This window comes from Chroicocephalus ridibundus, chromosome 14, assembly GCF_963924245.1.
Source record: "Chroicocephalus ridibundus chromosome 14, bChrRid1.1, whole genome shotgun sequence".
NCBI lineage: Eukaryota > Metazoa > Chordata > Aves > Charadriiformes > Laridae > Chroicocephalus > Chroicocephalus ridibundus.
Window position 1 is genome coordinate 13,230,415 of NC_086297.1, and position 12,384 is coordinate 13,242,798.

Consider the following 12,384-nt stretch of genomic DNA (forward strand, 5'->3'; position numbering starts at 1 on the left):
ACTAACAACCAAGTCAAACGCTTTTATATACAAATGTTTGGGATGCTGTCAGGAGGGATTTGTTTTCAAGGGGTTTAGGCCTGTTCAGGCGCTGTGAGGGCGCTCTGTGCGTCGCTGTTTGTGTTTGCAGTTGCGGGTGTTGCTGTAAGAAGTAAGGCAAGTGCAGGAGGTTGCTGAGGTTGTCCTCTCTCTCCTCCTCTGTGCAGGACACGGACGGGACACACGAATAGCAGCGGTGGAGCATGGAGTCTGTCGGCTCTCCCTTACCAGCAAAGTTCGCCCATCCCAGAGCCATACCCACCAGGTTTCTCCCTGCCATCCACACCATGGCGTCAAGCTACAAGAACCGATTTCCTTACCGCCCCTTGCCTCAGAGCTACAGCCTCCCCTGGATGCCCAGCACCTACTACAAAACAGCTGCCAGCAAACCAACTTTGGCTGCCTTTTCCAAGAGTTCCCAGGGGATAACCGCCGGCGAGAAGCTTCCATCTGTTTCCACCAGAACCACCGTCTTCACCCGCTACACCCCTGAAGACTGGTACAAGTCCAACGCGACCAATTACAGGGAGTCGGAGACCTCCCAGAAGAACGCGGAGCGCCTGAGAGCCGATACCTCCCGCATCATTGACCACAAATACCAGCAGACCAAGAAAACGCAAGTAGAAAGCACCAAAAACCTGGGAGTGCGCGCCAATGACATCGCGTTTTGGAAATCGGAGCTCTGCCACGAGCTAGATGAGGTGATCGGGGAGACCAACGTGCTCACAGAGGTGAAGACCAGGCTGGAGAGAGCCTTGGCCGAGGCGGACGCCCCTCTCCGGGTAAGCACCCGTCCCGGCGCGCTGCAAGCTGTAGCCTACTGCTGAAACATCTGCAGCCCTTCAAACGTCTCATTAAGTTTCCCTGCAGCTCCAGAACGTCTAGCCCGTGTCTTACCACGAGGCTCTGGCGAGGTGGCCGTCAAGGCTGACACAGGTCCCCCGTTTCAGCTGTGGCTGCACCAGGGACACGTCTGCTCCCTCATGATGGTTTAATGCTGATGTTGCAGCTCGGCTGCTCCTTGTCAGCTAGACCAGCTGCCCCGGGCCACTTTTTTCCCCCTCTTGTCATCTCCGTGCCCACCTAGAATTTCTTTTCTCACATTATTGGAGATGGGGACGGTCCCCATAGAGAGCCCTGCCCCTGCAGCCAGCGGTGATGGCATGTCCCCAACAGGTCGCTCAGGAGTGCTTACTTCACCGGGAGAAGAGGATGGGCATCGACCTGGTCCACGACAACGTGGAGGAACAGCTCTTAACAGTAAGTTGGGCAACTCAGATCATGCGTTGAAGCTATTTTTACCGGATTTCAAAGTTATGGGATTTGGAGCACTGATCACCTGCCTCCAGCAGCCGGAGCTTCACAAAGGCAATGGGTTTGTGCTGAAGTCAAGTGAGCTGAGAGCAACACACTTCCTCCGGTGGAGCTGAATGTGTCTCAGAAATTCAGCCTGGGCATTTACACCGAAGTCAAGTCCATCTCCTCTTGTCCCGTACGGATGGGATTCCTCCTGGGGAGGAAAACATTTTGGGAGCAAAAAGGGCAGGTGCTGATCTGGGGATGGAGGTGTGTAGTGGTCCAGGGAACCGCTCTGCCTGTCCACACCAGGATGTGTCCCTGTCCCTGCAGTGGGACTAACCACCACTTGACACTGAGGTCAAGGTGAAAAACTCCTTATTGACCCACCCTGAAAGGGAACGCAAAGGCCGTGGCTGCAGCCACAGCACCCTTCTGTCCCCTCCAGGGCGCTGGGCGCAGGCTCAGCTGCGAGTTTTCCTGCCTGTTTGCTTTGGGCAGGAAGACAAGCAGGCAAGTTCTTGCTGTGTGCAGGGTTGGAGAGGTCCAAGGGGAGGAGTGTGACCAGGACGAGTGAGTATGGACACTGATGGGGTCCTCTTTTGCCTTTGCCCAGGAAGTCGATGTCATCAGGTCGTGCCGGGAGAAGATGCAGCAGGTCCTGGACAAGGCCAAAGCCCAGATCACGTAAGGACGAGCTCCTTCTCTCATATCGTAGGGCTGATGTGCATTTGTGGTCACAGCAGAACCCCAGCAGATGTGAACCCCCAGAAGAAGCCTGTCTCTCCCCACACCTCGCAGGCATAAAGCCCATGGAGTCTCCATGGCATGCGGGCGGTGATGCTCGTGGGAGGACAGAGCTGCGTGGCAGGGCGGGAGCTGCTGTGGGGAGTGGGACGGGGAGGAAGCCATTCCACCCGTACGTCCCCACCGATGGCTGCTGTTTGCATGTTGAAGGTCCAACCGGGCGGCCCAGCACAACCTGGAGAAGGATCTGGCCAACAAGCAGGCGGCCCACCGGATCGACGACAGGTGCCACCACCTGATGAACACCTCCCACGGCATCAGTTACTACCGAGGGGTGGAGCAGGTCGATGCCACGTGAGTGCACGCTGTCGGTCCCCAGCAGCAAGCTGTCCCCGGGATACGCGGTGCCTCTCCCTGGCAGGGAGCTGCTTGTCCCCAACCCAGATCCATCCCGCCTGGAGACACCTCCCTCAGAGCGGTCATTTCTCTCCGCTCCCCGGAAAGGGAGCACAACCCTCTGCTGACAGTTGGATGCCAAACATCCAGAGGGTGAAAGCCAGTCCCACCTCATTAAACATTCTACCAGGGGTTGAGAGATCAGCCTGCCAATTAATTCAGCGGAGCTTTATGCATATTTTCAAAGATGTGTCTTAGTTGTTGCTAGGCAATGTTTATACTTTTCAAGGACTCTTTTCAGCTTCCCATAGAAGTGAGGAGGAGCATAGGCAGAACAAGGGAAAGGCCAACGGAATATTCCGTACCATAGATGCCATGCTCAGGATATAAATGGGGGTTGGTGCGGGGTGGGAATATGCGGTCGGGGCTCGGGAAGGTGCCAGTTCACTGGGTGGTGAGAGTGACTTCTGTCATTATTATTATTATTATTACTATTATTATTATTGTTCGTTTCTGTTATTGTTCTATTAAACTGTCCTTATCTCCACCCACGAGTTTTTCCCTTTCCCTTTCCCCTCCTTTTCTCCCTCTTCTCCCTTCTGGGGGGAAGCGGGAGAACTGCACCAGCGCATGCGTGGTCCTGGCTGCTGGCTGGGGTTAAACTATGACATACAGTCCAATTAAAAGTGTAGATTTAAGCTATAGTGAATCCACGCTGCTCCCTGGCAGGGTCCATGCCTGCCCACATCCAGCTTACCGGGGGCCTCTCCTTTTCCCCGCCAGGATCTCGGTGCCGCAGTCCTGGGCCAAGTTCACCAACGACAACATCCTCCGCTCCCAGAGCGAGCGGGCGGCCTCCGCCAAGCTGCGGGACGACATCGAGAACCTGCTGGCGGTGACGGAGAGCCAGATGTGGCGGCAGTTCAACGCCGTGAACGTCGCCTTCACCAACCGCATCGCCGAGACGGCCGATGCCAAGAGAAAGATTCAGACCCACCTGGCCAAGGTAGCCTGAACCCCTCCCTTTTGGTGTGACACTGTCACTTCCCGGTGACACCTCCAAAGTGCGACCCTCCCCGCAGACCTGGCCCCAGCAGAGGAACGGTCACCACAAGAACCTGGTTATAGCATCATTTAGAATCATAGAGCCATAGGATGTGTTGGGTGTGAAGGGACCTCTCAAGGCCACCTAGTCCAACCGCCAGCAGTCAGCAGGGACATCTTCAACTGGATCAGGTTGCTCAGAGCCTCATGCAGCCTGGCCTTGAATGTCTCCAGGGATGGGGCCTCCCCCACCTCTCTGGGCAACCTGGGCCAGTGTCTCACCACCCTCAGTGCAAAGAACTTCTGCCTAATGTCTCATCTAAACCCGCCCTGCTCTAGTTGAAACCATTGCCCCTCGTCCTCTCGCTACATGCCCTTGCAAACAGCCCCTGCCCAGCTTTCTTGGGGACTTTCTTCTTGGAGCAGGATGAGTTGGCAGTGTAATTTCATCCCAAGGGATACTGCCCGTTGCTCATCCCAGCTGACAGCCTGCTAGCACAGGGATTTCCAGCAGAAAATGCCAGCGCTACTTGCATCAGCGCTAGTTACTTCAGAGGCGCTGGCTGCCCTGCAGAAGGGCTTTACTGGGAGTCTGCTGGGGTGTCTGCTGTGGGGTTTGCAGATTTGCTGCTCCTCCAAGGACGTGTTTTCGGTCTCAGCACTCTGTGGTTGCTGCACAGGTATCGGTGTGTTTGCTCCGCCAAGCAGATGAAGTGGAGATCAGCGATGGGCAGCAGGCTCGCACCACTGGCTCTCATGGAAAGCTTCCTGAAAAGTGCTCGGCACAGATTAACCGAGCAGAAACTGGGCTTGCAGCATCGCGGGCTGGTGCCACATCCTTCAGCGAGCATCCACCAAAAACCTGCCCTCTGTTAGTTGCTAGTGATGGACGATCAGTTCCTGCAAGCAGTAATTTTGGGGAGCGGGTAATTCAGTAGATCCATCACTGCTCCAAAACCTCCTCTGATGGGACAGCAAGAGCAAAAAGAGGCTTTTCCCCGCAGAGAAATGGCTGCTGGATCTGTGCCTCCATCTATGGCAGAGTGAGAGCAGTCTGAGCCCGGGGTCTGCTGATTGAACTTGGTTTTTTTCTGCAGATGGATGGCAGAACAGGGAAATCCCGTTGCCGCTGGAGAATATATTTTTTAAATTTATGCATGTGTTTCTTTCTTACGCCAGACACTGCAGGAAATATTCCAGACGGAGAGGAATATAGAAGCCATCCAAAAGGCCATTAGGGACCAGGGGCCTCCATTAAAGGTGGCTCAGACCCGGCTGGACCAGCGCACTCGGAGGCCAAACATGGAGCTGTGCCGCGACACTGCCCAGCTGCGGTAAGGCAGGAGCGCGGGGCCGGCGGGGACCTCGAGGGCTCACGGGTGGTAGCACTCGGGAGCATCGCTGGATGACAAAATTAATCATGGGGGGTTGCTTTTTTTTCCTAAAGAGTCCTTCCAGAAGTGCACCGACATAATCAAAAGCAATGAGCGGGTATCCCAGCCTTTGGGTGCTGGGAGAGCTCTGCGCCCACAATGGAGGCTGTACCCCATGGCCGGGGGCGGCCTGATGCCACCCCATGAGGGGCCGGATTTTTCCTACTTGCGTCAACCCCGTCAACCCCTGCCTGCTTCCCGGCGGCTGGATGGGCTCAGGTTTGAAGGACAAGCCCTTTACTCTCCAACAGGCTCATGCTGAGAGCTCTTAGGTCCTTGCTTTTGGGTAACCGCAAGGGTGCAGATGCTGTGCAAGGTGCTGTGTCCAGTGCTGGGCTCCCCGGTTCCAGAAGGACAGGGAACTGCTGGAGAGGGGACAGCAAAGGGCTACCAAGAGGATGAGGGCACTGGAACACCTCTCTTGTGAAGAAAGGCTGAGGGATTTGGGTCTCTTCAGGCTGGAAGAAAGACGCCTGAGGGGGCACCTTCTCAACGGTTAACAATACTGAAAGGGGGGGTGTCAGGAGGATGGGGCCAGGCTCTTTTCAGTGGTGCCCGGGGACAGGACAAGGGGTAACGGGCACAAACTTGACCATAGGGATTTCCACCTAAACAGGAGGAGGAACTTCTTTGCTGTGAGGGTGGCAGAGCCCTGGCCAAGGCTGCCCCGAGAGGTGGTGGAGTCTCCGTCTCTGGAGACATCCCAAACCCGCCTGGAGGCGTTCCTGTGCCACCTGCTCTGGGTGACCCTGCTCTGGCAGGGGGTTGGACTGGGTGATCTCCAGAGGTCCCTGCCAAGCCCCGCCAGCCTGGGATTCTGTGCACCACACGGAGAAGCAGTGAGGGCTGTGCTCACCTCCCCTGGGGACACTGGAAATCCTGTCAAGGACAGAGGGAGCTCTTTGGCATTGCACCCCGAGGGGCTGGGGAGGATCAGGCACCCTGAACTTCACACCTCCTCCTGGCAGCCCGCTGGGTGAGGCTCCCTGGGAAGCCTTTTCAAAGCAATTTCAACCCAGCCCCGGAGCCTGTTTAGCATCTCTCACGCCATCCTTTGTTCCATCCTCCACTTGTTTCACCTTCGCTTTTAGCCTCTCCCAGCTGTCCTCTTTCGCTGCGTGTGCACCCGTGGGTGTGGGGAGGACCCTTGCCCGGGGCAATCCAGGAGGGGGAGCCAAGAAACCCACAAAACCAAACAGGAACGGGAAACCACAGCTGCTCGTCCCTCTGCTTGGTGGCACCACCTGCTCTGGCAGACGCGGCTGCGCGTTGCCGAAGCCTTTGAGCAGACGTTCACCGTGCCCCCCCGCCGAGACCCCGAGGAGCTCTGCCCTCAGCTTCCCCATGGATCTGCCACAAACAGAGGGGGTCTGAGCGAGTCTGAGCGCGCTGAAGGGGGAAAACCCATGCCCCAGGGGCCCATCAGCAGCGCCATGCTAGAAACCACCCGCGTGACGGGACTTCTAATGAGGGCTCCTTGCTGTTTTCCAGCCTTGTCAACGAGGTCCGTGACATCCATGGGACGGTGCAGACTCTTCAGCAGCAGCTGAGAGACAGCCAGGACACCTTGCAAATGCTGGTTCGCGCCAAGGCCGTCCTGCAGCATGACCTGGCCGTCAAAGCCAACTCCCTATTCATTGACCAGGAGAAGTGCATGGCGATGCGCAAGACCTTTCCCAGCACCGCGCGGCTGCTGGGTCCCATCTAGGCTGGGCTCAGCCCACCCCACGGCATCCGTTGCCAGAGTTATCAGTTTTCTCTATATGCTTTGAAAATTACAAGATTAAACTTCCACTTCCTGATGGAAGCCTGGGTAGAAATTAAATTATCGCTTTGCATGTCACATGGTCTACCAGGAGTATTTTTTTTTCCCTTTGGTTTTTCTCTTTCCACTGCTCTTTCACGGTGTGCCAGAAAGTAACTGAAAATATCCTGGATGCAACTAAGAGTAAATCCACCCATGGGGATTCATTCCTACCCATTCGGTCTGTGATTTTAGAAGAAAAAGTGTCGTGTCCTCCTCCTTTGGAGTCTGATGTGGAAAAAGCAGAGTGTGAAGCCATGTCTTGATTCAACTCCTTGTCCTCCATGGGGCTTAGCATGGCTTTTAGGAGGATCTGCCCCATGACCTTCCCAGCCACAGAGGTGACGCTGACAGGTCGGTACCCTCCTTTAAACCCTTTTTAAAAATGGGTGCAATGTTTCCCTTTTTCCAGTCCCCGGGGACTTCACCTGATGCCATGACTTTTCAAATACCACCTTCTTCCAGGAACACCCCTTGTTTCCTTTGGGGTATTGCACTGGTGTTTCCCTCCTGGCTCCTGTGACCTCAGGAGCCCCCGGCTCATCTCTCCAAGACTTCAAGTGTGAGGCAGCGTCACCAGCGCGTCTCAGAGCAACAGGCCCTCGCTGGCACCCCGTCCCTCCAACCTTGGCATCTCATCCCACAGGGACAGCCCGATATTGTCCCCCTCTCCCTTCAAGCCTTGTTTAAAGCTCTGTCAATGAGCCCCGCTACCTCCTGAGCAAAGACCCTCTTCCCCCTTGGAGGTGGGTGGGGAGACCCTGGCCCAGGTTGCCCAGAGAGGTGGGGGAGGCCCCATCCCTGGAGACATTCAAGGCCAGGCTGCATGAGGCTCTGAGCAACCTGATCCAGTTGAAGATGTCCCTGCTGACTGCAGGGGGGTTGGACTAGATGCCTTTGAGAGGTCCCTTCCAACCCAACGCATTCTATGAGTCTTGGATTCTATGAGAGGTGAACCCCATCTGACACCCGCAAGCCTGGTGCCGTGTATGCCATCCCATTACCATAAAACCCAAAATGGTGGTGGTGACACCGGCCATGGAGCCACGTATTAATAGGCTGGTCCCACCTGTTCCTTCCAATGTCATTGCCTGCAACTGGGAGGAGAGGAAAAAACAACCTGCCTCCCAGATTCCCTCACCAACCGTCCCAAGGCCCTGAAGTCTCCTTTGATGGGTTATCAAGCATTGGAACAGGCTGCCAGGGAAGTGTTTGAGTCACCACCCCTGGAGGTACTTAAAAGATGGGTAGATGGGATGCTGAGGGACATGGTTTAGTGATGGTTTTGGCAGTGTTAGGTTGATGGTTGGACTTGATGATCTTAAAGGTCCCTTCCAACCGAGACAATTTTATGATCTTATGATCGAGACCCCTTGGATTACGCGTTGTGGCTTCATTGCCACCCACACGGGAGAACAGGAATGGGTAGTAATCCAAGGGCCATACCTCTTCTTGTTGCCTAAGAAAACCTTTGTATACGCGAAAGAGTTTGAGTCATCTTTTCTGTCAGATCTCTGCCAGCAGAGGCACGGCTTTCCCGTGGAGGCCGGCTCCGTGTGGATATGCTATGATATGGGCAATGCTCTGATTCTGTGATTCAGTCCGCAGCTGCAAGAGCTGGGAAAAGGAGAGGCGACGGAAAACAGCTATGAGAAGACAGAGGTGTCAGCCTGGCACGAGCCATTCATACAGCTCACAGTTCATCTAAAGCGGTAAAATGAAGCCAATGAGAATGTTTCCTCTGGATAAAGCGGGACACAGAGGTCATGGCAGCAGACTTGATGGGTATTTTCAGAAGCTGGAGAGAAAGCCCCTTGGGTTAGGGGGAGCAGCTGTGCTAACCACCCCCGGCTGGGCTGGGCTCCTCCTCTTCCAATGCCTTTTCTCAGGCTAAAGCCTGAAATAAGTGGGGAAGGACCCTCTCCCAGGAGAAGTTCCCAGTGTCACTGGTGCACGGTGCCCTGGTGCTGCGAGAGGCTGTGCCGTGGTGGGGCTGCTGGGGACACCGTGCATCTCCTCACCAGCACCCCCACCATGGTCTACCTGCCTGCCCCAGCGAGCCCTCTGCTCGCCCACGGGCTGGCCCAGCAGCACCACTGCTGCCACCGCCTTGTCCAATGAGGGCACCAGTTTGCCCAGGGGTGGCACTTGGTTGCCCAGGGGTTGCACTCGGATGCCCAAGGGCTCTTTGGGTTGCCCATTGATGGTGCTGGGGGTTGTCCAGGCAAGGGATCAAGTTGCCCAGCAGAGGCACTAGGATGCACTGACTTGCCCAGGGGTGGCACTGGGTTGCCCACTGAGGGCCGTGAGTTCATAGGATCATAGAACGTCTCAAGTCGAGAGAGACCCATGAGGATCATCGAGTCCATCTCCCTGCTCCTTGCAGGACTACCTTGTTGCGTGAAAAGGGGCCAAGCGGTTTTGGCAGAAGATAAACCCCCTTGCGTTCTAAAACTCCTCACCCAGGTGGGAGGCCAGGTGCGTCTGGGTTTAAATTCTGAGTGATGTCCAATCCAGCACTATCAGTCCCGTCGCGTTTAATATGTATTAAACTATTACGATTTGGATACACTAATAGTGGACTGCACCTTTAGTCTAGTCGTGCTCCTGAACCAGCACGGCCTCTCTCTAGTCTTTGGTCGCGTTCAGTGAGAAAGCGAAATGACTGGCTACTTAAACATCGCCGTTTATTTAAACAACAGATATACAGGTTCTTTAGGATTGCCGGTGATAAATACACTGTCTGCAAAGCACGTGCAAATAAAGATATTGTTAAGTATACAAAACGCGCGACAATATTATAAGCAATCCAGCCTGGCTATAAATGTAGGGTAGAGATTCTCTAGAGAAATTTCTAAAGTCCCCAAGAAAGCACTCGGTGACATCGAAGTCTTACCCAAAGGCGTCCCTATGCAGGGGAAGAAAGGCTCAGCCCGTCGACTGATCCCGTAAATCAGCAAGGGAATTCTTCGCGATGGTGTCTTCCCTGGCATCCCCTCTCTCTTGGGCTATTTTTAGACTATTTTTTTATCTTCAAAGTGGAGTTTGAGTGACTTTAGTCATACGTACTTTTAGTATGATTAATGTACTCAAGGAGGAGTGTTCGCACCTCGCGGGGCGGGTAGTCTCCGGGATGGAGGTGTGTTTTGGTACATTGTAGTGAGCAAAGTTCGCGCAAAGGACAGCATTTCATCAACATTTGACGAAATGTTGGCTCGGGTAGCGTGTAGGCCGCTTATCTGTTCCGTAGTACCATCTCGTCCCCATATCTGCTATTCGTCACAAGGGAAGGCCACGGAACAAGTGCGTTCCGTTCCATCCCTCCTGTAGTTTCGCAAGTAACCTAGTACAGGGAATCACAGATGTTGCATTCTTCGCGTGCCAGCTGCGGCTGTATTCTACCTCAGAAGCCTCTGGATTTTAGGACTTTCCTTCATGTGTGAACAACGCTGTATTTTTGCACTCTTGGCCAATTTAGTAATTCTTCCACATAATCCACCCCATGACTACCGTCACTCAAGCTCCACGATACTCAATACTGATGGGGAATATCACATGTCCTCTTGTGGCGAGGGATATCAAGTGCAAATACACCTTGTGGGGTGATTAAGTGAGTTAAGCTTTTCATCATAATCCAAAGTCAAACGTACAAAACAACTGTCAAAGCAAAGCACAATACAGTGAGTACTAGTAAAACGACAACAGGATGGAGCATCTTGTTCAAAAGTCCTGTAGCTGTTGGTGACCATCCAAAAAGGCTGTCCCACCATTCCTGTCCCCCATCTCTCTTGACCCTTTCCAGTACGTGGTGTATTTCTTCAACATCACGATGGACAGTAATCAGAATTCTTTGTCCATTTTCTTGGGCCTCTTTCAACAATCGCTTCACTTCATCGTGTTGCAGCAACTTTTCACTAGTGAGAGATTCATTCCAATAGGGGTGGGCAGCAAATCTCGAATCAACGTGTAATTAGATTGTAGCAATTGAAAAGACGTAACAGGAGCTGAAGAATTGAAGTCACATCCAATGACGTTAGTAAAGTTACAAACACAAAGATTTGAGTGATTACTTCTATCTACTGCTATGTCAGCTACGCATACAAGAGTACAGGGAGACCTCAGCAAACACACCCTTTCCCAATATATAGAAGCACAGTTTCTGGGGTTTCATCGGGATGTATCTCAAAGTGACAAACATTCTGGTTGGTGTCAAGACAAATGTCTTGTGCCTTGAGAGTATTACTCTCACAAATGAATCCTTGTTGATCTCGTGAAATGCATGCTTCAACATCAACAGTTTGCCATTTATTCTCATGTTGTTGTGCCCACACTCTGTGCTCTACCGGATGGAGTATGGCTCCATGGTGATTCAACCCCAGGGCGATGACTGGGTATATGGTGTACACTGAGGCATTGCATATCGTTAAGACAAAAGCTGTGGCCTTGCTTGAAATTAACCAGATACCACCAGGATTGAAATTTTTTCTCAAACTCAATTGCGTTATCCCATATTACTTTTTGGACTTCAGTGGGCAAGGTGCCTTGTTCACCTTCCCTTATGATTGTGGCTGTCATAGATTGCATCCACATTTGGGCTTGGGTACAACTAAGAGCCAAAGAAACATTGTTTTGGGTTGTACCAAGTGCATTTGTGATCAGCTGATGGTCCTTTTCACCTGTTTCTTCCCACTGAGGCAATATATTCGTTAAAAGCCATTGGTGATTTCCCAATGCTGATCGAGAGGACTGTAGAGGATCTTTTAATTTGTCTAGATCACTAGTAGTTGTGACTAGTTTCTTTGCAAGTATCTATACTATTTAAGACTCCCAGTCCTGTTCCTAAGATACCAGTCACATCTCTCTTCAGTCGTTGTGAGGTGGCAACAGTTTGTCTGTCCACGTACAGTTCATCTAAGGTTCCTGTAAGACACAAAAGAAAAGGGAATCTGCTCGGTCTTCTTTGAGCGACGGGGTCAAAAAGAGGGCGAGATCCACCGGGTGCTGATCCGGTGTATCTTCCCTGAACAGTCTTTGGCTTCCCATGCATGGGGATTTTGGGGAGTAGCTAGCACCATTGGTACTGTGCCAATTTGAGGCATTTTCACTAACACAGGTTGCCCAGGCTGAAATTGTCCTAGGTATTTTCCTGGTTCATTGGGAACTTTTGGAGTGATGATATTGGCAGATACACAGAAAGCTTTCATTTTAGGACAGCCATCTCCACTCCATCTGTTATTTAATTGATAGGTGGCATCATCCCATCGCAAATGCCAACCAGGTTCATGAGCTTTTGCAAAACGCTTAACCAATCCATTGGTGCGTTCAACAATGCCATTAGCCTGAGGATAACAGGGAGTATGAAATACCCATCGAATCCCTTCTTCTTTGGCCCAATCTTGTACCACCGTAGCGGTAAAGTGTGAACCGTTATCACTTTGGATTGCCTCAGGAAGGGGAAGGGTGCTGTACCACCCTTGTGGGCCTTTCACTGTGTTGTCCCCGGTAGCTGATTTGAAGCTGGTGGCCATAGTGAGGCCAGAGATAATCTCCACTCCTACTAGGATGTCTCTTTTCTCACCTGATGATCTCAAGGGCCCAATATAATCAATTTGCCAGGAATGCCAC

General features: G+C 52.9%; 1 protein-coding gene across 1 annotated transcript; it reads left to right on the forward strand.

Annotated features, from left to right (window-relative positions):
- Window positions 1-242: 242 nt before the first annotated feature.
- Window positions 243-6,648, forward strand: LOC134523476 (tektin-3-like; the record flags this gene model as incomplete). The annotated part of the gene is made up of 7 exons (XM_063352431.1): window positions 243-821; window positions 1,216-1,299; window positions 1,952-2,022; window positions 2,293-2,436; window positions 3,262-3,484; window positions 4,702-4,856; window positions 6,447-6,648. Coding segments are annotated over exons 1-7 (1,458 nt in total), but the record flags the coding sequence as incomplete, so codon positions are not given.
- Window positions 6,649-12,384: the final 5,736 nt, after the last annotated feature.